Raw genomic sequence first — 25,955 nt, forward strand, 5'->3', positions numbered from 1 at the left:
GGTAGAGTTTGATTTATCGGGGTAAATTAGACCACCTCCAACATATTTTATTTTTTAGCGTGGCCAATTGTTACAGCAGGATTACTTTGCTCACGATACATAGAGACTGTGAAGTGAGATCCTTGACCCCGGCTGACTGCCACGTGCTGCTGCAGCTGGCCCCAATACCCAAGTGTCCCTGTAGATCCTCCGATGTCTCTGCATGGTTAAGCTGGCCCTGGATTTTGCAGCTGCCGCTCTGCCCAATAGATGTGGCCGACCACCTGGACCCAAATCCCCCCAAACTTGGGATGCAGGGTCATGGGGGGAGGTCGTAATGCAGATCTGAGCGGCCCAGGGAACAGCCCCCCATCTATGGTGCATGTTTCCCGACTATAAGTAGCTAATGTCAAGGATCCATTATTAAGCAAAGAAACTAAGCTGAATCTTGCTCAGTGTTCGTGGTAAAGATGGGAGGAAAGCGTCCTCACAGGCCTATGGGTCCACAGGCAAGTATCCATAGGAAATGCCAGCTTCCAGATGGCCGAGGAGCTGATTGACAGCGGCTCCCGGTTTGCTAAATGCTCCCGAGCCGTGCTTTAGATGGGGCATAAGTGGAGTCATTCAGGATGGAACAGATGTGGGCGAGCTTTTCACAAACCGATAATCAAAGGCCTCTAAACCAGCAAGCAAAGCACTCGGCTTGTGGAGCGCTGGACACGAACAGGCCTGCCTGGGCATAAGTGTCCTGAGCTGCCTATTAAATTACTACAGCTTTATCCTTGTCTGGATTTTAAAAAAGAGCTTCCTGCAATTCATGACTCAGTGTCCTGGCATAGAAATCACATAGCTGAAAGGTTAGCTTTTCAAATCCACTGGGGATATTTCACCTTCCTAAAAATAAAGACCTGGCAAAATAGCTCCAAGCTCCTTCAAAAATGCATGAAAAAATACCTTTTAATAACTGCATGCTGTTTGAGGAGGTTTTTTTTCTTTCCTCGGTGGGGTTTGGGCTAGGGAGGATTTTCCTATTTATAATTGTGCAGCTGTTTGCTTGGCTGAATCGCTCTATTTATTATACGCCCTGTTTACCTTCCTTACCTGTAACTGCGGCACGACAAAAAAATTCTTCAGATGCATTCGCTGGAGCAGGTTGCGTTACTACAGGTCCCGGCAGCGCCGCTGACTGAGTTGTGTTCAGGGCTCAAGCACGCGAGGGAGGCTCTGGACTCAAGTGACCCCGCACCGGAGCAGAATTGCTTGCTTGGAAAGAAAGCACCAATTTTTAAGCCATTTTTATAGAGTCACTCTCTGCACGTTGTTATCCCACTTGGACGGCTGTCTCATCTGCGTGGCCTTAATGCCATCCTTCTCTTTGCCCTCCCCACCTAGCCAGCTTGCTGCTCCCCTCCCACCTTGCTTTGCACCCATTAGGACTCCTGTTATTTTGTGCGGCTGAAATTCCTGGAAGGAGCTGGGGATTGCAAAGGACATGGGAATGGGGAACTTCATCAGCATGCAGGCTACAGCTGGCGCAGGTGCCCGCAGCTTGCCCGGGACTTCTCCGGCACGTTAACGGGAGAGAGGTAGCGAGAGCCCAGGCCACGCTCGGGTGTGGAGAGGGCAGTGCTGGCAAGTGAGACACAGGGGCATCAAACCCCAAGCCCCTGGGCTTGGGTCCGCACATAGGATGCCCGCCAATGGATCTGGGAGCATCTGAAGCTGTGGGCTGAGAAGTCCCTGCCGGCTGCAGAGCCACGTACAGTGTTTGAACAATTGAGCGCTGCTCAGCCGAGAGGGTTTGGAACGGATTTGGCTAGTTTGACCCGGAATATGACAAGTTTTCCCCAAAAAATTCTGAATGGTGCCGAGTGCGAGTCCTGCCCATGGCTCCAGCCACCAGGACGCTCCCGCGGCGCTCGTTTCCGCAGCGCGTTTTGCCTCCACAGGCAGGCAGGGAGAACGAAGGATGCTGCTAGCCGGCAGGGCGTTACTTGCGATGTGGGACAACCCGAATCAGGACCCACGACCGTCAAGGCCTTTAAGTGGGTCTAGGCAGGGCTGACCCTGCCTCGAGCACGGGGCTGAGCTAGATCTCTCGTGGTCCCTCCCTGCCCTTATTCCAGGGGCACACGTTCAATTTACTTGCAGTGGGACTCGCTGCCCCAGGGGAGCTGACAGGAGAGCCCACAGCAGCTGCTGAGCACCAAAAAACCCCGTCCGGAGCTTTTTGGAGAATCTAGGCTCCTTCCATGACTTGGGGTACATCATCGCTTCCCCCCGTTCTCCCAGAGGAGAGAGGAGGATGAGTGGGCATGAAGATCTCTGACGAGAGGAAATGCTAAGGATTGCAGTAATCACCTGGAAGAGGCAAATTCTGTCCGGGGTGGGTGCTTTATGGGAACATTTGCAGCAAACAGGCCTTTCCCACCAGCAGACAGTGAACGGGCACCCCCTTTAGCTCGCCCAGGCTTCCTATGCAACTCGGCGCGAGCTGAAAACCTTGCACGGCAAATCTTGTTTGCTATCGTGAGCCTGGCACGCAGCCCTCCGCATGGTTTTCAGAAAACAAGCTCCCGGCGTGTCGCAACATTACTTTAAAAAGACATCACAGCAAAACAAATGGAAAGACTCCTGGAGGTATAAAAAGCCCTTCCAGATGGGCCCGTGTCAAAGTAGGTCAAAATCTGCTCCTAAATATATCTGCAGCAGACAGCGGCCCTTTTAAGTCTCAGAGGCCGATTCTCATTTGCGCCCGGGGCTGTAAGGCCCCACGGACGTCCACGCCTCACTGACCTCGGCGGGGTCTCTCTTCTCGGTGGTAAAGCCGCGGGCGGGCGGCACTCAAGAAGACGTGCGAAAGGCCGAAAGCAGACTTGCCCGAAGGCCAGGCGGGTCCACGCTCCCCAGGCCACGTACTCGGCAAGCGCCTGGCTGTGCGGCGACGGCGGGCGATCGTTCGCACGGGCGCGTACAGCGATGTGCACGGGCGGCGGGCGGCGGTTGGCATAGGACCACCCGCCCGGTGGAAGAGCGCAGCTGGCGCGTTGCGCTTGCCAGGCCCCGGGCCCGGGCGCGCTCACCTCGGCGGCTGAGGCTGTTGGAGGGGCCCGCTCCGGGAGCCAGCTGGCGCAGGGCCAGGCTTACATTTAACCTCTGCCATAAATACTAACACAGGCTGCGCGTTTGACGGAGGGCACAACACCAACCCTTCCCGACAGCAGCCGCTGCCGGGGCCCGGCTCCCTGGGCAGAGCCCGCGCCCCCACCCGCACGCGGGGCCGGCCCGCGTGAAGGCCAGCTGACCCCTGACCCCTGACCCCTGCGGCTGAACCCGCCAGGCAGCCCAGGGAGGAACGGGCCGGCGTGGAAACCCCGCGGGGCAGGGCGGAAGAACTACCCGCCCCACAAGGCCGCGCCGCCGGAAGAGGCAGGCGGCGGCGCGGGCAAAGGGCGGCACGCGGGGCGGGGGCGGCATGGCCGCGGCGGGCCCGGGCGGGGGGGAACTCGCGTGCCACGCTCCCCGGGGCCGCAGTGCGTGGGCTGGATAGTAGGAAGAACTTTCTCCCCGGGAGGGCGGCGGAGCGCTGGGTCGGGCTCCCCGGCGCCGTGCCGGAGCCTGCGGCCTCGGAGGTGTTTTCAGAGCCTGGGCCGGGATGATGGAGTTGTGCAGTCCGCGCAGGACCAGCCCCATGACCCCCCGGGGGCCCTTCCCGCCCTCCTTGCCTCGGAGCTCGGTGCACTGCATTGCACTGGATTTGATTGCGCTGCGTTTCACCCCCCGGCCCGGCCTCGTGGCCAGCCCGCAGCCTCCCGGGGCCACGGCTTCCAGCCTGGCGACAGGTCCCAACAATTGCTGGCTTGTGCTCCTGTGACTGCCCCGTGGCGGGGCGGACGTGCTGTGGCCGCCTCGGCTATTCCTGCTACATCCCCGGTACCTCTGAATATAACCCACGGTGCGTGGGGGGCGGGGAGCGGGGGCTGGTGGTTTCTGCGTGATCTGGACCAGACGCCAGACTGCCGGGTGGCTTTGAGCGGGGCGCCCTTTTCTTTGGGCCTACGTGGTCCCGTGGGAAAGTGAGAACTTTGCTTTAAAATAAAAAGCCAACTGGGAAAGGAGGCATCCTGAGCTTGGTCTGATTGCTGTATCTGCGCCTGTGCAAGGGGTGGAGGGGGAATGAATGTCCCCTCGACCTCAGCTGGTGAGTCAGACCACTCCTGCTGACTTTTCATGGGGCTGTCGAGGGCTGCACATGCCAACTGGCCTCTGTGCATGTAGTCAGAAGCGTGCTGGAAACCTCCGGTCGGCCTCCCCGGAAGTGGGCATCCTTGTCTTCAACGGGCTGCAAAGGCGAGGATCGAGAGCGGTATTTCAAACTCGGTTCCACTCGGAGATGCTGTGAACTGCCCCTAAATAGTGCTGCCAGGCACCTTAGTCCTGAGCGAAGCTGGTGGAGGTCCCGCGTGGCGCTGATCCTAGCCTGCGGTGCCTTTTCTCCGTGCAAACGTCTGCAGTCTAGACCCGAGACTAAACCTTTCATGTAAATCCTTCCGCTCATGGAGGTGGAGCTCCCCCAAGTTGCATGGAGCAGTCAAGTCCTTCAACTTCATTTGTATCGTGTTGGTAACGGATCTTGAAATGAAAAGATGGGGGTTGCAGTTATGTTTGATGGTTTCTTAGTGATCTGCTGAGACCCCCGAAGTCACGTTTCTCGCAGTGTCTTTCCATCTGCTTCCTTGGTAAGAAGCGGCAGTGACGCTTCCTTTCTGTTTCTCCCACAGAAGGAGTTTCCTTCGCTGCCGACCTCTCTCGAGGAGATCTTCACCCACTGGAAGAAGTAAGTCCGTCCAGTAGAAACCCTTATCAAAAAGGCTCCAACTCATTTTTCTCTCCCGCCATAGCAGGAACCAAATTCTGCTGCCTTCGCGGTTTCTGCTTGTCGGGGTGGGCTGATTTACCGGAAATACTCCTGCTGCTGCAAGGTGGAAATGTGGTTTGAACAATGGTGTCTTCTCAACCACCATCCCCTGCCTTCTGCATCTGCTGCTGCTTAAAAGACAGGCAGAGGCCCTGGCTCTCCTAGGGCATAAGAGTCAAATACTGGTTGGTCTGGTTGCACTCCTTATGGGAGGGTTAAGGGGGCAGGAAAGCATCCACCAGCAAAAATCTTTTACCAGCGCTTTTCTCCCTCTCCGCTTCATGCAGCTCCCGACAGCTTGAGCTTTCCCAGGGCTTAGGCCCTGATCCAGCATGCACAGACTATCTTTTGCAGAAGCGGGGCACCGCGGTTTTCCTTGGGGGCAAAAACTCCTGGCATAGCTGAAAAAGCAATCGGGACTCGTGGTAGAGGCGATATCTTTTATTAGACCAACAAAGTTTTTGCAAAAAAAACCCAAAATATTTTATTGCAAGCTTTCGGGCACAAACCCCCTTCATCAGGCAGCAGAGAAAAGCTTGCCAAAGTTCTCCTGGCTAGAAATGAAAGTTCAGAGATGCCTTACCAGCGAAGACCTGCTGCCCAGAGGAGTTTTTCATCTGTTGACTCTTCTGTGAAATCCTATGAAATACGAACTTTCATGTCTACCCAGAACGCTTACAATCTTGTCTCTGCCCGATGAAGGGTGTTTGTGCCCGAACGCTTGCAGTTAAAGAATTTTTTTTTTTTTTTGCAAAAATCTTGTAGCTCTAATAACAGCTGTCACCCCTACCACAAACCCCGATTGCTTTTTCCTCTAGACCAATATGGCTACAACCTGGAAACCCTGCATTTTTGCAACTGGTTTGCAATGTTTGCAGCATTTTTGCACCTGGTTTTCCTGTGCCCCAGACTGAACCTGGCGTGACCCAATGACTTGGAAGTTTGCTTTTGCTTTTTCTTTTTTCCAAGGCAGCTCTTTCAGGAGCTTGCCTGTGTAAGTAAACTTCCTCCCCAAGTACTGCCGCTGAGATCCTTGGAGGGTCCAGTGTATTTGCATGGACGTCTGCAGCAGTGGGGCTGTTGTGTGTATGGAGCATAAAATAAATGTGCGCTCAGGATCTCGCGCCCATTCAGTGCACTGTCTGCTTTAGTTTAACACATGGCAGTGTGATGCTGCAGATGTGCAGACGAGGAAAACTGGCTTAAGCAGCTATCAAAGGGCCTGGCATATTCCAGTTATTCCTGGAAGATGCTGCCCGTGCCAAATCAGCAGGGCGCGAAGCATTTTAGTGGAAGTGGCATTTAGCCACTAATTACTTTGGAAGATAGTTCATAGGTTTCATTGCAGCCAAAGCATGGCACGTGGACGTGTCGCCTTGCCCACGTTTGTGCACGTAACTCCACAGCTTCCTTTCTAGGCATCGTGCAGGCACCTAAGCAAGAAAGAGCCGAGTGTGAGGAAACCTAGTTGTTGCAGCTTGGCTAGAGATCTCGCTGCCCGTGCTACTTGCACCCACGCGTCGTGATGCAAAACGTGCAAACGATGCTGGGTGCTACGCACTCTGCTGCATCACCTACATTTGTTTTTTAAATACAGGTTCAAAAAAACCCTCAAGGTGCTGCTGAGATGCAAATATCCTGTGATGTGAGCCTTCGCTTCTTGTAGCCCCAGCCAGCTCTGTGTCCCCAGACTCGCACCTTGTTTGGTGTCTGCCTTTGCTGTTATGTCTAGTCCTGCACCTAAACTTTGCAGGAGGGGACTCTGTCCTGGAGAGCTGCTGTGCTCTGATGTGATGAGTTGTGCTGCTCACAGCAGTCTCTGAAGAGGCCACCTCTTCTTTGCCCTCGTGCCCTCCTCCAGATATGGGAGGGAGTCTCTTTGGAGCCTTTGAGTGATGTCCTCGAGCAGCCGGAGAGCGAGCTGTCTGAATGGCACAAAGCAAGGCTCTCCCCAGGCTGAGTTACGCAGTGCCGCTTTAGCCTTGTCGTTGCAATGGGTAGTGACCCCAGCGTGGTGGATGTGGGGTAGGCTGGGCCAGTGAGACCCGGTGACGGGGAAATCAAGGGCTCTGTCACCCGAGGATCGCTGCTTACAATGATACCGGCCTCTTGTAGCTCTGCTACGTCGCATCCTTGCAGTGCTGTACAAATGAGACCTGAGCCCAAAGCATTATCGGGTGCCTCGCAAATGGGGCGGCATAAGGCTTTCGGTAGCTTTTGGAGCATCCGGCCTTCTACTGTTTTAGCATTTCCGGCTTGGGTGCTTAATTGGAAAAGCTCGAATGTCTTAGCCCGTCATTACAAGGTTTGCAGTCAAGAGAGCTGGTTGCTGTAGCATCCCTTCAGGTGGGAACTGCCTTCGCCGATCTAATCCAGCCCCTTGCTACCTCTCTTCGCAGGGTCCCTCCCCAGTCCCTTTCCCTTCTATATAAAATCTATTATTTTTGCCAGTCCGTTCCGAACGTCTGATAAAGCAGTTTGTTGCTCGTGGCCCTGTGGGCCAGTTAGCCTCTTAGCTGTTGCCCTGCCCGTCTTTTCCATGCGATCCTTTGGGTTTGGGTGGCTGCTGTGGATCTTGAATCAGTGTTGGGCCTGTCTGATGGAGAACCAGCCCAGCCTTCGCCGCTGGTCTGACACGATGCTGCACAAACACATTTGCTCGATTGCAAGTGTTTCTCCCAATTACTTAGGGTGAAATCCCTTGCTTCCTATTAACGGGTCCTGCCGTCCCTTGATCCTGTTCAGATCTACTCAGTCCTGCTCCGAGGCGAGGCAGTGGAGAAGTCCTGGCAGATGCTCTTTGGGTCACTAACGGTTTTGCAAGCGGAAGACAAGTGCTTGCTGTTGCTCTCCAGAACTGAGCCCGCCAGCCGTAGCAATACGAGGCCGGGTGTGTTGCTGCCGGTGCCACAGTTGCCTCCCGTATTGATGCCTCTCTCTGCTTCTTGCAAATGCTGTCCTTCAGGGCTCCCCCAAACACCAAGAAGCGAAAGGCAGCTGATGGGGCAGGAGCCGTTCTGGAGAAGAAGATCCGCGTTCCGGACCCCGCGAGCAGCTCTGAAAGCTCGGAGGAGGAGGAAGGGACGGCGGTGAAAACTGAGGAGGGTAAGAGCCCTTCGCTGCCGAGAGCAGACTGTGGAGAGGGCGCCAGGAAGCAAAGGATATTCAGCCAAGTGGCAGTAACCCCCCGTGTAACGCAGGGCTGTAGAAGACATAACTGGGGTGAAGGGGCAGTGCGGACTCGGTGGGGGAGCAGCTCCTCGTTAGCTGTTTGTGTGGATGCTCTTGTATACGAATGCGTCGCTCCGAAATGGGTCGGCGCTTTGGGAGCGCATTCAGTTCTTTCAGAAGAAGCCTCTCATATCCCAGGATAGTTGTGTCCACATGGGGAGAGAGTGGTAATGGCTGTTTGAAAGAACTCCCCGTACAAATGAGCCCCTGCTCGCATGCGCCTTTGCGGGGCGTGTGGCTGTTGGAGCACAGCTCCTTGCACGGAGCTGGCCTTCAACCCAGCTCGATTCTTCTGTAGCCCTGGTGCTGGATGAGTGTGGGCAAATCATTCACCCTCGTGGCCTCGGTTTTCCCATCTCTACAATGGGGATAGCTATGCTGACCTCCTAGATAAACCCCTAGCTAGCTCTGACTTGGGGTCTCGCGCACTGGGGGCAGCCTGGGCTTTGGGTCCTTGCTTACTGCGGCTTCCCCTCCTGTGTTGTAGCTGCCACACTGGTTATTCCCAACTCTGCAGTGAAGACGCAGAGCAGCGAGGATGCATCCTCCTCTTCAGATGACAGTGCTGTGGCTGGAAGGGGAATTGAGGTGAGGTTGCGCTGGTCCCTACCCTCTTTCCTAGGGCTGCTTGTGCTTCGATGCCAGGTCTTCCTGGGAATCTGTCAGCACAGCCAGGTTGGATGGGTACGGTTGTCTGTCTCTTCAGTAACACTTCTGGGGCATAAGCCCCAGCATAGTTGCAGCTGTCATGAATTTCCCTATACTGGGAAAGTGTAGCTGCTAGCTTTGCCAACAAATCTAGGCTGGGGTAGACTTGGGCTATGTCTACATTACGGGGGTGGCTTCTGGGGCAGCAGCTTCAGGCAGATATTAGAGGTTTTGTGATTTCTTTGAACTGACTTCCCGTAGTGTTTCCCGCAGGTGAAAACTGCTCTTGCAGGTGGCAAGGCTACGAACTCTGTGCAACATGCCACCCCCAACAAAGCCAGCGCCCCTTCGAGTAGACCGAGGCCTGCAGCCACCGGTCGGAGCAAAGCCAACAAGCTAAAAGCTGATGTGCCAGCTGTTGCCTCGACTCCGGCCAAAGCTGGGCGGAAGAAAGCTGCTCCTGGTAAGCCAGGGCCCGCTGCAGCAACTCAGGCCAGAGGTGCCCAGAGCAAAGCGGCGGCGACAGCAAAAGCAGCAGAGAGCTCTGAGACCAGCGACTCATCGGAGAGTGAGGATAAGGAAGAGAAGCCAGGAGCAAAGCTCCCAGCCCCTAAAATAGGTAAGGAGCGCTGGGGCTGTAGAGCAGGTTGCATTGCAGCTGTCGGACCCAGGGTGAGAAGTGTGATTGCAACGTTCCTGGAGAACTATCCGAGTCAATTGCTCCCTGTGAGGCTGAGGAAACCCTGGGAAAAAGGGAGCAAGGCCAACATCATTGCTCACTACCAGATTTTGCAGACTTTATACGGCGCGTACCCCTTCTTCTGAGGGGACAGAGACGTAGGTGTGCTCTAGCGGGGGGTAGTCTCCTGTATGGGTGCGTCAGGTGGTGTGCTCAACAAAGCCAACGTGCACTGGCATCTCCGGCTGCTGTCCTTGCCCTAGGAAAATTCCTGCCCTGCGGTTTTTTGAAAATGTCTGCAGCTTTCCAAGTTTGGTCTCAGTCCAGAAATGAATCTGTTGGAAATTTTTAGAGAGGTCCTTTTCATCACTTCTGAGATGAGAGAGTGCGAGGGAGGGAGGGAGAAATCCTTGTGAAGACATAGCTTCATTTAGCATACAGCCTGAAAAATGCAGTTCATGCTCACGGCTCAGTTTTGAGATGAGTTACGTGCGTCTACCGAGCTTGCTGTAGGATCTAGGACTGGGTGCGACTGCTCTGTAGCAGAGGAAGAGACTCCCAGGTGTGTGTGTGTGGGTGCAGGTTTTACTCTGAAGTACCATATTTATCTGCATACAACATGCCCCCGAATAAGACTGTCTATGAGTAAGACACGCACCTTGTTTTGGGAAGGCCGAATGTAGAAGAAAAAGAGTTTTGCTTTTAACCATGCTGTTCAGACTCAGGTTCCTCCTTCAAGACACGCAGCCTAAGTTTTGATTGCTAATTTTTTTGGGCGGGGTGGGAAACATGAACATGAGATGTGAATAAAGGATGCATGGGACTGGAAGAATTGTTTCTGACCTTCTTGGGAGGCCCTTGCTCGTCGTTAGGCCCTGCCCCGTGTCATGACCCTAAGTGGAGCTCCCCTTGGGAAGATGCAAGTGGGGCTTATGGTTGGAAGTGGAAGGCTACCAGGGGGAGGGTGTGGGGATGGCTGCTTTAACTTTACCTTTCTCTGGCTTCTGCAGCAACAGCAATGCAACTTTTTTTAGAGCTTTCTGCCTGTCCCCAAAGAGAGAATATGGGTAGGTGACAGCGGCTCCTTGCTTGTCTTCCAGAGCTGAAGCCAACTGCAGCAGAGGTGAAGAGCAGTGAGGACTCCAGCGACGAGACATCCTCTGAAGAGGAACACAACCCCCCAGCTGCCCTGGTAACTCCTTGAAGAGGGGTCAGAGAGCCTTTGACCATTCCTGGCTGCCATGCCCATAAACACTCAGACCTCCCAGTCATGCCTCAAATTGTAAAGGGCCTTCTCCAGGCTGCTGTGGCCCCTGAGGAAATGGAGACGTCCAACCCAGCAAGGCATCACCGCCTGCTTCGGATGGAAAGCCTGCATCCTGCTTCCTCCCTAGTGGGGCAGGGCAGAGGAAGGAGGAAGCCCAGGGCAGTGCTGACCTGCTGGATGCACTCATTTAATCAGCATCATTATCCACGCGAGTGTAAATTGACCTCCTGCAGATCCCGGCTTTGCCCAGGGTCGTTGTCCAGGCTGCTCAAAAGTGTTATGGGGTCCTTGCTCGGAGTTCGCTCCATGCACAGATTGTGGTGCCTGCCACCTCTGACTTCACATCCCAAACACTCCTTTCATTTCCCTCCTGCTCCAGATGTTGTGTGTTTGTGCTTAGATCACTCTCTCTCTCGGCTGTAGGCGAAACCAGCTGTGAAAGCAGCACAGACCAATGCAACTCTGACGAAAAGCACGCCCATCACTCTAGCGTCAACCGCAAAGAGCCCGGGGAAAGGGTCCGCCCTGTCTCTGCAGAAGCCCACAGCTGTTGCAGCAAGCCAGGCCAAATCGGCATCTGTGAAGCTCACGAGTCCCGCACAAGCTGCTGTGAGTGCAAAGCCAGAAGACACTTCAGAGAGCAGCGACTCCTCCGATAGCGAGCATGAGGAACCCACATCCTTAGTGCAGGTGTGTCTGTTTGAGACGCTCTCTTCCCCCTCATTTGCTTCTCCCTAAGGCTTGGAGTCTTTATGAATGAAAGACGTAGCTGGATGACAGTGCAGTGTAAGGTCGTGCTTGTAAGGAGGTTGCTAATGGTTCTAGGTGGTTTCTGCTCCAAACCTCAATCAAATGATGCAAGTTAAATCCTATCATGCTTTCAAGTAAACAGACAATGCAGGAATTCCTCCCCTCCTCCCACCCAGAAACGGCAATTCCACCTCTAAGCAGGCCGCGGTCATGTATGACCCCTGCCCTGTACCAAGACATGCAGGCACATCATAAAACCATCCCTTAAGAGCGGGATGAAGAGTGCCCTGGAGAAGACGGCAGTGCCTCTGCATGGCTCTGATGTCCATTCATGGCCTGTCCTAGGGGCACCGCAGCCCAGTCAGAAGCCAACAGCCATAGCGTCAGTCAGGCCTGGGAGTGCTGCGTGCTTGTAGATTCAGGTGTTCAGGGGAGATTTTAACCACATTGAAAAGTTTGGTGCTTTTTAGCCGTTGGGTTCCCACGTCTCGGGGAGCAGAAATTTCCCTTGGCACGAATTGCCCCTTCCCTGCATCGTTTGCATGGCTGTGACCAGCCGCACCAGAAAGCCCGCGAGGAGTTCCAGCTTCTCCCTTGCCCTGCCAGATGGTGTCTTGCTTTCACCCCTTCTTGGTCACTGGGACCCTAAAGGGTCTCCTTGTATCTGCATCTTAATCCCTTGTCTCTAACTTGAGCAGGTGAATTGTGCGGTCTTGGGACTGCTGTTTTGTTCATACCGGTCTTTTGGCTCTAGGCGAAACCAGCTGTGAAAGCAGCACAGACCAATGCAACCCCGACGAAAAGCACGCCCGTCACTCCGGTGTCAACCACGAGGAGCCCGGGGAAAGGGTCCGCCCTGTCTCTGCGGAAGCCCGCAGCCAGCCAGGCCAGGTCAGCACCCGCGCAGCTCACAAGTCCTGCACAAGCGGCTGGGAGCGCAAAGTCAGACGACACTTTGGAGAGCAGCGACTCGTCCGACAGCGAGGACGAGAAACCCGCATCCACCGCACAGGTGTGTCCGTTTGAGATGCTCTCTTCCCCCTCATTTGCTTGTCCCTCAGGCTTGAGGTCTTTCTGAATGAAAGATGTAGCTGGATGATGGTGCAATGTAAGGCCGTGCTTGTAATGAGGTTGCTAATGGCTCTAGGTGGTTTCTGCTCCAAACTTCAAGCAAATGCTACAGATTCAGTCTCTTAACAGATGATGTAGGAATTCCTCCCCTCCTTCCACCCAGAAACAGCAGTTTCACCTCTAAGCAGGCCGGGGGTCATACGTGCCCAGTGAGCAGGTGGCCTGTTGCACTGAGATTCAGACCTGCGATGTCAGGCTTGGTTTCTGCTGCTTTGGTTGGGTGGGAGAGGTTTGGTGCTTTGTAGCCATTGGGTTCCCATGTCTTGGGGAGCTGAAATGTCCCTTGGCATGAGCTGCCTTCCCGCATCGTTTGCGTGGCTGTGACCAGCGGCACCAGGAAGCCCACGAGGAGTTCCAGCTTCTCCCTTGCCCTGCCAGACAGTGTCTTGCTCTTCAGACTGGTCACTGGCTTTCACCCCTTCTTGGTCACTGGGCCCCTAAAGAGTCTCCCTGTATCTGCATCTTAATCCCATGTCTTTAACCTGAGCAGGTGAATTGTGCAGTCTTGGGACTGCTGTTTTGTTCATACCGGTCTCTTGGCTCTAGGCGAAACCAGCTGTGAAAGCAGCACAGACCAATGCAACCCCGACGAAAAGCACGCCCGTCACTCCGGTGTCAACCACGAGGAGCCCGGGGAAAGGGTCCGCCCTGTCTCTGCGGAAGCCCGCAGCCAGCCAGGCCAAGTCGGCACCCGCGCAGCTCACGAGTCCTGCACAAGCAGCTGGGAGCGCAAAGTCAGACGACGCTTTGGAGAGCAGCGACTCATCTGACAGTGAGGACGAGAAACCCGCATCCGCCGCACAGGTGTGTCCGTTTGAGACGCTCTCTTCCACACCCTTTCCCATGTGCCTGTGCACCAGGAACTGTGTAACTGAATCACGGTGCAATGCCAGGTCGTAGTTCCAACTTCATATCCTCCCCAAACATCAAGCCCATGGTGGTGATTTGGAGCCCATGGATCCTGTATTTTTATTTAAAAGATGGGAATCCATTATTGCTTTCAAGTCGACATAAAATGCAGGAATTTCTCCTTCCCAAAAGTGGGAATTGCAGCTCCACACATGCCACGGGTTACATATGCCCTGTGAACAGAGGCTGAGAATCAAACCTGCAATATCAAACCAGGCTTCTGTTGCTTTGTTTAGCGTGCGAGGTCTGGTCCTTTTTAACTCCCTGCTTTCCATGCCTTGGAGTTGGAAACTCTCTTGACATCTGCATCGTTTGTGTGGCTGTGACCAGTAATACCAGAACAGCAGTGAGGAATTCCCGCTACTCCCTCACCCTGGCAGACAGGGTGCTCTTCAGGCCGGTCGCTAGTCCTCTTGGCATTTGCCACTTATCCAACCTTGGGACTCTAAATCTTGCATCTGCATTTTAATTCCTTCTGCCTTAACCTGGGCGGATGAGTGGTCGTCCTGGGATGGCTGTTGTTGATACCTCTTGCTTTCTCTTGGCACTAGGCAAAATCACCTGCAAAATCTCTGCAGCCCAGCCTGACACTGGCAAAAAGTGCATCAGTGGCTCTGCTATCCAGCAAGACCACTCCAGCCCTGGCAAAGCAAACACCTAAACCAGCTGTACTAGAGCAGGCCAAACCAGTGCCTGGGAAAAACAACACCCCTACAAAGGCTGCTGTGAGCACGAAGCCCCAAGATAGTTCAGAGAGCAGCGATGATTCAGACAGCGAGGATGAGGCTCCCCCTGTGCCGATAAGCCAGAAGGTGGGTTGGTTGCTTGCTGGGAGATTGTTACTTTTGCTAGGACTTGGTGTGTAGCTTCTGGTTTTGCTGGGCGGGGGGTTGTGGGGGGGGTTTTGTTGAGTATACTGATATTCTTAGGATGCTAAGACCATATGGTGCTTGAAATTTCAGCCCTTGAGTGAGAGATCCCTCCTCCACCTCCTTGGTTAGAAGAGTTGCCATGATTCCTTCTGACTTGACTCTTTCTTTCCTTTCCTTTCGAAATGCTGCATGAGCTAAACAGCCTCCAAATGACTAGTTTGTGGTTACAACATTTTTGGCGCCTCTTTAGGACTCTGTTTTTCACAGAACCGGCTGCTGCCAGAGAGAGCCAACTCCGAAGTCATTGCAAAACATAATTGTGAAGTAGAAACCAATTCTAGGAGGGTCCCAAGCACTTCCAGAGTGCTTCACTCGGATGGTCGAGTACATAGGGACGCGAGGCTGGAGGAGACCTCCCCGGTCGTTGTTCTCAGTCCCCCGTGACTGCCGGCAGCCATTGAAGCAGATCTTGTCCAAAAGAAGCCCCTGCCTACACCGCCACCACGTAACACCCAGTGAGCAAACTCGACAGTATGTCACGGGGAAAAACCAAGCCCCCTGGCCAGCGTAGCAGCAGGGCACTTAAATGCTGGGGTGGAGAGAACAACACCCGTACAAAGATGCTGGTAAAATAGGATCAGGTGGTCCCAGGAAGTGGATACCACCCCTTGCTACTGAGGGAGGCAAAATAGACCCCGCAGTCTTTGCCAGGATGAGAGTCCATCCTGACCGGAAACTGAGCCATCACTTTAATCTTGAGCTTGTGCAAAATCTCCTGTTGTTTAAAAGCGTGAGGACTGAAATCAGCTGAAACTCGGCGAGGAGAACCCCAGAGCAAAGCAGTTTGCTTCGAACCGAATGTTGATGGTGCCCAGGGGGATGTACAGGGTTGTGGCCCTGGCCCAGTCAATCCGTTCCTCTTGGTAAACCAGTGAAATATTTAATAAGAGTTGCATGTGGCTTTTCACAGCCCTAATCTGACTTTGGGGGCATCTGCATGACTGGTGCTATCTCGGTCTACCTTCCACAGCACTGTTGCACTACGACACATGTCTTGATCCTCAGTAAGGATGGTGTGTGGATGGGGTTTTATGCTACATGCCGAATTTGTGCAAATCCAGTGAAGATCGTCCATTGTGACAATAGTCATATGTGAAAAATGCACGTTCCCAACCCTAGCATTAGCTGAAGATGAAGATGCTGTGACTGGAGCCGCCGGCTTGCTTGCTGAAGGCAATTAAAGGATTCAGCCTCTCCATGTGCCACTGTTCTTGCAAATTTTCAATCCCACGTACCCACTGCTGGTGCCAGTTTGTGATCAAATTGGAGGTCTGTCAAAACTCAAGCAGGCTGACTGTCATTAAGGCAGGGCCCTGGATGCAGGGACGTTTGAAGTCATGGCATCCTCATCCGTGTCCACGCTCCCACCCTCCCGCTGGAACTTGTCTTACCAGATGGGGAAGATGAGGTATTTGGGCATGTGCCCAACGACTGACTTACTGTATCCTGCCGTTTCCTGTTGCTTCTAAGCAAGATTCAAACAGATACAGGGAGCTGGAAGCTGCTTCATCTTTCACTGTGGGGGTGGATTAGCACAATTAAAATGAACATCATGCTTAAATTGAACTACTTAATTGGTATGTTTACCCCTGAAGACTCAGGAATATTTAGTCAAAGAATTGACAGGGTGTTTGCATATTTCCTCGGGGCTGGAAAGATGAATGAGACTGACCTCGAAGAAGCTGTAGCAGAGTTTCACTGGCTTCTCTAGCAAGATGCCCATTCCCACTCCTTCAGGAAGGCCAAAAGCCTCAGCAGCCCCCGCTGACGGCTGCGTGTCTCCCATTCATCGGCGTCCACCATGAGATGCTCGTGCCTGATTGTGGGTTTTTCTTTCCTGCTTTTTGATGTGGTTAAAAATCTCCCCCGAACACCTGAATCTACACGTCCCATCCCTCCAGAGCTGAGATCTGGCCGGCCTGCGTCTTCCCTGCTCGGCTGCCCTGTTCTCGCCTACCGATCTGCCTCTGTTTCCAGATCCTCCAGCTGCTGCTTTGTGCATCCTTACGTAACGTGCCTCCATGCTCTTTCCTCACATTTTAACCACGAGACCCTGCTCTCGGAAAGAGAGCGGGAGCCTGCCTCGTTGCTAGGAAGCTGGAGGAGAGTTGGTCTGAATCTCTTTAAAAATCCCCCACAGCTGGTAGCTGCCTTGCGGGAGCGAGAGCGCCTGGTGCACCCCCGAGTAGGCAATTCATCTCCCTCTTGGCGCCTGCTTCGAATAATCCCCCTTGATTCACCGTGTGGAAGCTGGCTTCTCTCTTGGAGATAGTGACTCACTTGAATCAAAACAGTGCAGTGAACCCACTTCTTCCTCGCTCCTGTTGTAGAGGTCTCTGTGCTGAGCCTGAGCATGCCTGGTTTGTCTGGAGAGCCGCGCAATGAGGGGGTAAACATGCAGATGCTGTCGTCTGCTTAGCAAGACGGCAGACACTGCCCCGCTGATAGCGCTCCGCCGGGCTGTGCCAGGCAGCTGGCTTCGAGAGCCGTCCTCAAACTCGTGACCGCTGGAGAAGAGCCCACCCCCTCCGTGCATTGTCCAAATGATGCCAGCCTGCTCCTGGAGCTTCGTTTGAATGCATAGATGGAGTGGGATCGGGCAAGGGAGGGTGGGGAGGAAGTTTTTGGGTAGCAGTGTTGCAGGCTGTGTAGTGAGGATAGCTCCTGGAGGGAGAGAGAGACTCCGGGGTGGACGTGGGGGCTTCGGTGGACAGGCTCTCCCAGTTCGGCAAAGAGTCTGCCCAGTGGATGCTGCCCTGGAAGTAGGTCAGGTTGGGTCGACTCTGTGCCTGCTCAGCCTGCCAGACACGGTGTTGATCTCCCCCTCGCTCTTTTGCAGGGTGCTGAGCACTCTGCCGGAGGCTGTGCTTTGCGGCTGAGTGGGTGCAGGGCTGGAGAACATGTTCCCGGGACTCCTTGCAAAACAGGGTGACTTCTTGCTCTTGTGCAAGCAGCCAGAGGGCCACGGGAGCCCTTTTGCACACGCGCTCTCTCTCTCTCTCAAAGCAGCCGGGAAGGGTGAGAGAGAAGGTCTTACCTGGCAATTTTATTTTGAGTGCTAAAATAATTGGCACCTTCTTGCATCAAGATGGCATCTGCACAGAGCTCGGAGACGTGGGACACGCGCTGCCTTGGGCCTTGGCAAGCTGGATGCTGACAGCCGCCATTCAGAGGCTCAGCCCGAGCAGGGTGGTGCAGGTTTCTATTTTGACGTGAATTTAAGGCATTTGGCACCCAGGGTAGAAAGTCCTTCCTAGCAGTAGTGCATTGGGCCTCCCTTTCCTGCTGAGCTCTCTGGCACTCTCCCAGCATGGGGGGGCAGCTGCTTTGTTTCAGCTCTTGCAATCCTCTCGCTTTGCCTTCTGTTCCTTGCAAGTGGAGTAAGGTCTCTGCTCCTGGGAGACATAATCTGTCAGCGCATTAAAACAAACCTTGCTCACACCGGTGTGACACGGGTAAGCCTAGAGGAAGTGGCTCTCCCCTCAAACCGAGCCTTACTTCAGCCTGACAATAGGGCGGTGCAGTTCTCGGAGGTGTCGAGACTTTCTACCAAGAACGCTGTGACAATATGGGAAGACAGGGTGGGCAAACCCCGGGGTCCTAGTCATCCCCGGATTTATTCCAATAGGGATGTGTCCTATTTCCCTTCCAGTCCCAAGCACTCCTCCAGAGTTTTGCGCCACAAACAGCAGCAGTCTCCCACCCCAGAAGCAGCTGCATTTCACTAGTTTCCAAAATGATTATAGTTCAGACCCACGTTGTTTGGGGAGGAAAGGAGGATAATGACGTGGGATGCACCACGCTGGCAGTTCTCACGTTGAACCTCTTGACTGTGTTGATCCCTGACTGTGTTTTCTGTCTTGTTTTTTGGGCGGGCGGGGTCAAGAGGCTGCCAGCACCACTCACGTCCCCCAGCAAGCTCAGCCAGACTGCGAAAGCCAGGACTCCTGTGGGAGCCCCTGGAAGCACCTTGAAGGGCAAAGGCTCCGAGAGCGAGAGCAGCGGTTCATCCCACAGCGAGGTGGAAGAGACCCCCGCGGCTCTGAAACAGCCTCTGAAAGGCAGTAAGTCCTTAGCCTTCTGCACTGGTATTTGGGGCCTGTCTTCTTCGGTGTCATCTCCTCTCGGCTTCAGCTTGGGCCGTGGCTAGACGTAGCTAGACCCGTTTGCAGCTCAGCTCCGTTTTCCCTAGACTGCTGCAAGCTGCTCTCTGCTCCCCATTGCCGGCAGCCGGCACCTGCAGGGAGCGGAGCGGCCTTTTGGCCTAACAGACTCTCTGGAGCTTTGCATCCAAGGCTCAATCCCAAGGCTTTGCCAATGGTATTGAATGAGCTTGGGGTTAGGGTAGGGCAACAAGGGTGGTGCACTAGGGCAAGGGTGGGGTGAGGAAGTCTGGCATCACGCGGGCACCCCCAGCTGATGCAGTGGAGGAAAGGTCTCCCTCCCTCTGGTGTAAGGAGGGCAGCTACAACACGATGTCTTTTCCCCCCTCCCCCGCCACCTCCCACATCTGGCTCTCATGGTTTATTTGCACAATGGAAAGGAGGGGTTTTTTCCCTTGTTCTGGCTCCAGAGCCCAGCCATTTCGGCTTGTCAGTGGTGTTCCTAATCATGGTGTCCCCCAGGCTTCCTCTCCATGCTGCCTCCTGTTGAGTCACTTCGTCCAAGAGCCACGCTAACGAGCGAGCCAAGGCACCCGGGAACGGGGGCAGCAAGATAAATTGTTCCCGTGAAGGAGTTGTTGGCAGCCACTGCCTGCTAGTAAATGTCTTTCTGCTGGGTTTTTCCTCTCTCTGTCAATCAGTTGTAGCTCAAAGCAGAACCCTTAAATCATCGAGACATCTATCCCCCACTCCCCCTCCCAGCTCACAAGCCACCCTTTCTGGACAAACAGCTTGCAACCTGCTTCTGTCTGATCTTTTTCTAGTAATGAAGACGGGTGTTGCAGCACTGCCAGCCAGTAGTAAGAAGGCCCAGCCTCCTGCAACACCTCTCCCGAAAGCCCAAGGGGCTGCAGAGAGCAGCGACGATTCCAGCGAGGAGTCTGACTCGGAGGAAGACGCGCTGACCTTGGCGCAGGTAGCCAGGCCGTGCGGCTGGGGAGGAGGTCAGGGAGGAAGCTCAGCCCGGCCCACTGAGCACTGGGGCTCTGAGGCCGTGGAGCTGGGTACTGATAGTATGAGACACCCTCCGTCTGGCACACTTGGCCTTCAGGGCTTCTTGATCGCTCCAACATGGGGAGCACCCTCTAAGCACAACTCTTGAGCCATGCTGTGCAAGAGGTACGGCCGTGGCTCTGCCCAGTTAGCTCCGCGGGTCGCGAGCCACTGGAAGTCGTGCCAGCCAGATGGCTGCGTGGCCACAACAAGAGGAAGTGCCTGCTCTCAGGCCTCGTCCTGCTACAGCAAGGTGTCTGTGGGTGCATCTACATGTATGCATCCACTGCACAGTAACTGAAATTACTGCAGAGTACATGCACACGTCTACACATGCATGCCTGTACTGCGCAGTAAATATGGCGACTTTACGCCGACTTGAGCATATATTTGATACCTGCATGATGTAGGTATCAAATTTATACCCGATTTAGTTACTATGCAATAATGCACATGTAGATGCCTTACTGCACAGTAACATTGTGTGTGCAGACCAAGTTGGGACGAAAGGTAGCCCCTAGTCAGTCCATGCACAGTGTTAATGCGTTTTAATGTCTGCCCATGTAGACGCTGACCTACTCCCACTTACTGTACAGCAAATTTAAGCCGGTGTAAATGCACGTGCAGACACGCCCTGTGACGCCCACAGCTCTGTGCTTGTTGGGTGCAGGCGGCCGGAAAGGAGCTGCCCACATTGTTCTGTGCTGCAGAGAAATAGACAGCGACAGTCTCCCTCGCTGGCGGGCGAGCAGCCAGCGTGAACAACCACTTATTAAAGCCTGTTTATTATATAGATTATCCTATGAAATAAAGTGGCTGTTGTAATTGGAGCTCTCAGATCATGGCTGGAAAAGGAGGAAAGGCACATGGGGTCCCTTGCCCCCGGGCTGGTATCTTTTATGCCAGATGCTGTCTGTGAGGGATGTCTGAGCCCCCGGCCTGCTCAAAGGGCCGGGGACAAGGGAGGCTGCCCGCAGCAGCCCTGCTGGTGTCTGAATGCCAGGAGACTGATTGCTGCTCCTCTGTCCTTTCCCCTTCTGCAACCCTGCTCGGTATGCATTCGCTCCTGCCCTCTGCCGACGGGGTCCCAGCTCTCTGCCTGGTGCTTGTGCCAGGGCTGTGTCTGCTCCGTTGCAAGTAGCAGGCCTGGGCTCTGATGAAATGATGGCTGGTGAGCTGGCTGCTGTAACTATTTGGCATCTGAAAAAAGCAAGGGGCTGGATTTTGCAGGGGCCTGGTGTCCTGCTGTGCAGCCAGCGGGCTGGTTTCCACCCCTGCTCCTTCCCTGTGAACATGGAGACTCTGCTTAGGTCAGGATTGTCCATGTCCACGCAATGGGGCTGAGCTCTCTGTCCTTCCTGGTTGACTCTGAAGGGGTCGGTCAGCCTGTCTGTCTGCATGTCCTTAAGCCTCGCTCAGTCTTGACTTGACTTCTTTCACATCTTGCTTAGAAACTGGTTCAAGCGAAACCCAAACCAGCAGCGGCTGTCCCAGCAGCGAAGACGGCAAACACCGTGGCTGTGAAAGCCAGCACCCTGCGGAAAGGGGCGAACGCAGCGGCCCCCAGCCCTGTAAAGGCCGCCGTGACGCTCTACCAAGCAGCAGAGACCTCGAGCTCGGGTTCCTCGGAGAGCGAGGAGGATGTGAAGGCCGTGAGCCAGGTGCGAGTGGGGCCGCGCACCTCTTCCCACAGGGGGGTGCAGCAGCAGGGATCGTGCCCGGTGTCTGTAGGCTCGTCGCAGCGGAGGTTCCCCCTTGAGGGGGTGGCGTGAAGGCAGGGGCAAAGGCAGGGCTATTTTCATAGCCGCTTTTATAGGAACCAGTAGGCAGAGCAGAGGAGCAAGAAGAAAATCCCTGTTGCCTTCACCGAGGAGGCTGCGGTTCCCTCTTTCAGACTCTGTCCTGAAAGCTCCCGTTTGGCTGGTCACCGTGCAGGGCTGCGCCTCGTGTCCGGGTCCCTCCCCCCAGGGCTGCATCCCGTTTTCACCTCTGCACCTTTGCACCGAACTGCCTGGTTCCCTCTTCCATTTCAGGCCTAAACTACCGCTTCCTCCAGCCCAGGCCTTGCATGTCCCCCCTCTCGTGACCCGGGGGGTAACAAGAACGCAAGCAGCGTGGCCCCGGTCACCCTCTGATTCTTGCCACAATTTCTAGCCTGAGCCTTACTTCGTCAGGCGCATTCATTAAGGGAGCTTCTACCTTGCCCGTGCGAGGCAGGTGGCCCGGTCTTCTCTGCCTATGGGGAAAAGAAGGCACTGGTTGTTTAAACAGCTTTACTATGGCTTGTAACACCGGGGGGCGGACTTGAGGTCGCCTCGGCCTCTTCTGCAAGGCCATCCTGCTCTGACGTGACCCTGGGGGCTCCCTGTTGTTCAGGGTTTTCTGAACTGACCTCTGTTCATCCTGACATCTCTCACTATTTGTTTTCCAGCCCCTTCTCCCCTCCAGCTTGAAGTCAGGGACTCCTTTTGGTAAAGCAGCCACCCCTGCCAAGAAGGGTCCTCAAGGAAACTCTGCCCCACCAAAGAGCACGTCTGCCAGGGGCAAAGGCCCTGTTGCAACCCCAGGAAAAACGGTTCTCCCCACTGCAGACAAGGCCAAACCCAGCCCGGCTGACCCCCCTGGGGCCAACAAAGGAAAGGAGAGCTCGGACAGCAGCGACTCCTCGGAGAGCGAGGAGGAGGAAACAGCCCAGCCGCCCCCAAAGCCTGGTAGGCGACACTGCTCTGGGAAGCTTCGGGGGGTGCTTGGAGCAGGTTTGCCATGCACCAAGCCAGCTTGACGAAGGGCTTGTCATGCCGTAGACCCGAATTTGGCTGGCAGGAGGGCCGCTCGTTCCTCGTTAGCGATGAGGGGGGGTGCTGTAGAGGGCATGTCTCCTAGAGGTTCCTGGGCACATGGAGCTTGGAGGCTGCCAGCGATGAAACCCTCTGAGGCATCTCAGCAGGAGGATCTCACCAGGCAACTTGCTTCTCCAGCAGGCGCGCCCCAGAAGCCGGGGAGGATAAATGAAGCCGAGAGCTCATCCTCTGAGTCCAGCGAGGATGAGGAGCAGCCTTCACAGGTACCATGTCCTCCAGGCTGGGGTCTGCTGGTCCCTGACATCCATCCCCGAGGAGGGAGTGGATGCTTATGAACAGATTTGCCCCAGGCATGAATGATTGCAGCTGCCTGTGGAGGTGTTGAATGGGGGCCTGTGCAGTCCCAGCTATGGTGTGTCCACTGGGGAGAAAACTTTCCCTGGTACGGGGAGACGGACAAACCCCACAGGGCTCGCTCCTGCAGCCGCACTGCAGCGCCCAAGGAGAACCTGGTTCCCTGCAGCGCTGAAGCAGTTAAACCAGGGAAACCATGTCATACCTTGAGCAGCCACTTTTATTTGTAGCCTAACCCATGCCTAAGTCATCCAACCTCCCCTTAAGTGGTTGCACGGGGCCTGCAGACCATCTGTGACCCATTAGCTTTGCCTGCAAGCCTAGGCCTTTGCTGACAGGCCAGAAACCTCCCCTGCATGCCTGCGTTGGGGGTGAGGGGGAGCAAAGGCACACGTGTTGCAATCAGCTGGATGTGCCATAAACGTATCAATCATATACACACCCTCCCCAGCAGCCTCATGCCATGCCCTGCCCCTACGACACTGCCTGGGTGTGTGGCCAGAGGAGGGGTCCCCTCTGAGCCTGGGGTGCAGGGATAGAGACTTGTTCCAACGCCCTCATCCTTGTTGTGCAACTTTGCCTGCCGGTGCCCCGGCTCACATCCTCAAGCTGCAACTGTACCACGGCACAGAAATAGTTTAGGCCCTGGGGAGCCTGGCTGCCTGTCTGGAGGTCCATGCCTGGTGCAGTTGGGGATGGTGTTTAAAATGGGCCTGGTTGGAGGCCAGAGGGTATGATGAGCCCAGTATCTTTGTGCGTCTCACCAAGTATGTATGTGTGCTCTCCAGTCCCTCCTAGCAGGGTATCCCGGCCTGCTGAAAGCCACTGTGACTTCAGAAGTACAGCAGGCAGGGAAAGCGGCTGTGGTTGCGGCTCCGGCTCCGGCTCCGGCTGACGCTCTTGGGAAGGCAGCCCAGGCTGACGTCTCCGAGAGTGAGAGCAGCAGCGACTCGGACACGGATGTTGAGAAGACCCTGGCCCCGCAGAAAGCGGGTGAGTCCAGGACGGTGCTAGACTGGGCTGGGGAGAGGAGGCTGAGACTTGGCTCCCAAGTGAAAGCAGCTGCAGAGGCAGCTTCTAATGCCAGGGCAGCTCGGGGCTCCTGCTCCACAGTCGCGTCCTTTCCAGTGGGAGGTAGAGGAGGCCCTGTTAGCCGGCGCTTTGGAGATGAGCCTGCCCGGGCCAGAGCTGTGCTGGGGGGCCTGGCGGCTCTGCTTTGATGCTGAGTCCAAGTGAAAAGCAGGAGCCCGGCGTCCTCGCGCCCATCCTCCGCTTGGGCGAGGCATGGTGTGCTGCTGCCCCCTGCTGTCCACCTCGCGAGACACGGCAGGCCGTTCCACGGGGCTCGCACGTCCCTTCGGCTGGCTGCTCACGGGGCTTGCGTGTGCAAGGAGCTCTGTATCCTCCTGTGCAACAGCAGCGTGCAGCGCACCTAATAGTTAAACCTAAGAAGCGGGTAGCAATATGGGCCCTCTCACAGTGTAAGGTGCGACCTTAAATATGCGTTGCTCAGAGCACAAATAATAATAATAAAAAAAAAAAAGAGCATTAACATGTAGTGATTCAGGCTGACTTCAGACTCGCGGCCCCCCTCAGAAAATGTCAGCTTGGTTTTCACTCCTGTTGTTAACCACAGGAAAGAAAAGTAGAGCAGTTCTGTTGCGAAGAACTCGGCCCACAGAGGGGCAGAAGGGTTTTACACTATGATTTCCTAGATGAAATATCTGGGTTTATCTTATGAATCCTGTTTGCACAACCTTGACCAGCACCCTTGAAAGGATCTCGAGGCACCCTGGTTGAGATCCAGTGGTCTATCCAGTGTGTCCCTGCTAGTGCAAATGCAAGCTCGGTGCTCAAAAGGCAGCGATTCATAGCGCTGTGCTGACGTGGGCACTGCTCATGCTGCTTGCTAATGTGCTGGGGGCTGCAGCTGCAGTTCCTGGTCCTTTCTTATTTTAGGGACTCAAAGTGCTTTAATTGCTCTTCTAAAAAGCCATTTAATTGCTTTTTAGCAATTGCTCCTCCCACTCAGTGAGCAGCAGGAGGAGCCAACTGGCCTTTTCCTTTGTGACTCAGACCCCAACACGGGCGCACGGAGGTGATGCACTCCCCCGTGCAGACTTATAAAGCCCTTTGTGCTTCTCTTGTTCCTGGGGCTGAATCAGACATGCTGCCCTGTGGAGTTTGCTGTGCGGGGCGGGGGTGCCTGGAGGGGTCCCAGCCTCTCGCTGGGGTTGTAAATAAACCTCCCTGGGTCATCGTGTCATTAAACTTGTCTCCGCAGGAGGAAAGCCGCTGTCATTGTCTTCTGGGCAAGAACCTATCGCGCCAAAGGTGGCTTCAGGCAAAACAGCTGCAGCAGGGAAAGGGGGCCATGGAGGTGCCATTTTGAAACCCGCCCTCGCCAAGAAAGCCCTGGCAGCACCGCAAAATGACAGCGGTTTGAAGGGGACGCCAACAACCATGTCCCCCTATGCCCTGCTGTCCATATCCCCCTCGAAAGGGGAGAGCTCCAGAAGCGAGAGCGAAGATGAGGCTACCACAGCCGCCAAGGTCCCGGCTGGCCCGGCTGGAGGTGAGCCAGAGGGGAAGAAGACAGTGGGCAAACGGAAAGCCAAGGGGGGGCCAGGCAGGGCTCCGAAAACACCCCAGAGCGGTGACAAGGAGAATAAGAAACAGAAGAAACCCTCACTGAAGCGGAAGCTGGAAGCAGAGGATGGAGGCCTTGGTGCCACGGGCGCGCCCAAGGAGAAGAAGCAAAAGAAGCAGAGCGGCCTCGAGACACCCAAGAAGAAGAGCAAAAGGGCAGATGGTGCCAAGAAGTCTCTGGGCAGCAAGGAGAAAAAGAAATCCAGCAAAAGTAAGAGTCTGGTGGTAGCTACTGATACAGGGTCCCCCCGAAGCGCACCCCGCTTCCCCAGGGTGGTAGGGCTGGGTTAGCACTGGGGGCCAGGCATCATCCAGCGAATAAATGGCACTCCAGAGAGCACTTGGCTGCTATTCCTTGCTCTCCCTTCCAGTGTCTCATGCGCTCACGGTACTTGTGTCCTGGCCCGTTTGTCCAGGCTCCCTTTTTCCCCTAGTCATACATAAAAGCAGCATGAGGTTGCCTGGTTTTGGCACCTGTGCTCTCCCCAGGTGAGGCAGGAGCGCTCTCACCCTGCCTTTGCTTTATTACAGCACCACGGTGAGGGGTGAAA

General features: G+C 55.0%; 1 protein-coding gene across 1 annotated transcript in view; it reads left to right on the top strand.

The window, feature by feature from the left end:
- Window positions 1-519: 519 nt before the first annotated feature.
- TCOF1 (treacle ribosome biogenesis factor 1) overlaps window positions 520-25,955 on the top strand; it is a 28,741-nt gene continuing 3,305 nt past the window's right edge. Inside the window, exons 1-17 of the mRNA XM_019534737.1 lie at window positions 520-551; window positions 4,697-4,816; window positions 7,863-8,002; window positions 8,616-8,716; window positions 9,050-9,395; window positions 10,556-10,647; window positions 11,146-11,412; window positions 12,227-12,484; window positions 13,150-13,407; window positions 14,064-14,324; window positions 18,316-18,508; window positions 19,372-19,523; window positions 21,052-21,261; window positions 22,032-22,311; window positions 22,582-22,664; window positions 23,544-23,748; window positions 25,040-25,615. Coding sequence (XP_019390282.1) covers window positions 520-551; window positions 4,697-4,816; window positions 7,863-8,002; window positions 8,616-8,716; window positions 9,050-9,395; window positions 10,556-10,647; window positions 11,146-11,412; window positions 12,227-12,484; window positions 13,150-13,407; window positions 14,064-14,324; window positions 18,316-18,508; window positions 19,372-19,523; window positions 21,052-21,261; window positions 22,032-22,311; window positions 22,582-22,664; window positions 23,544-23,748; window positions 25,040-25,615 — 3,574 coding nt within the window. The remainder of the gene's footprint in view (window positions 552-4,696; window positions 4,817-7,862; window positions 8,003-8,615; window positions 8,717-9,049; window positions 9,396-10,555; window positions 10,648-11,145; window positions 11,413-12,226; window positions 12,485-13,149; window positions 13,408-14,063; window positions 14,325-18,315; window positions 18,509-19,371; window positions 19,524-21,051; window positions 21,262-22,031; window positions 22,312-22,581; window positions 22,665-23,543; window positions 23,749-25,039; window positions 25,616-25,955) is intronic.

The sequence above is a fragment of the Crocodylus porosus genome, unplaced genomic scaffold (genome assembly GCF_001723895.1).
Source record: "Crocodylus porosus isolate Cpor-Errol unplaced genomic scaffold, CroPor_comp1, whole genome shotgun sequence".
Classification (NCBI taxonomy): domain Eukaryota; kingdom Metazoa; phylum Chordata; order Crocodylia; family Crocodylidae; genus Crocodylus; species Crocodylus porosus.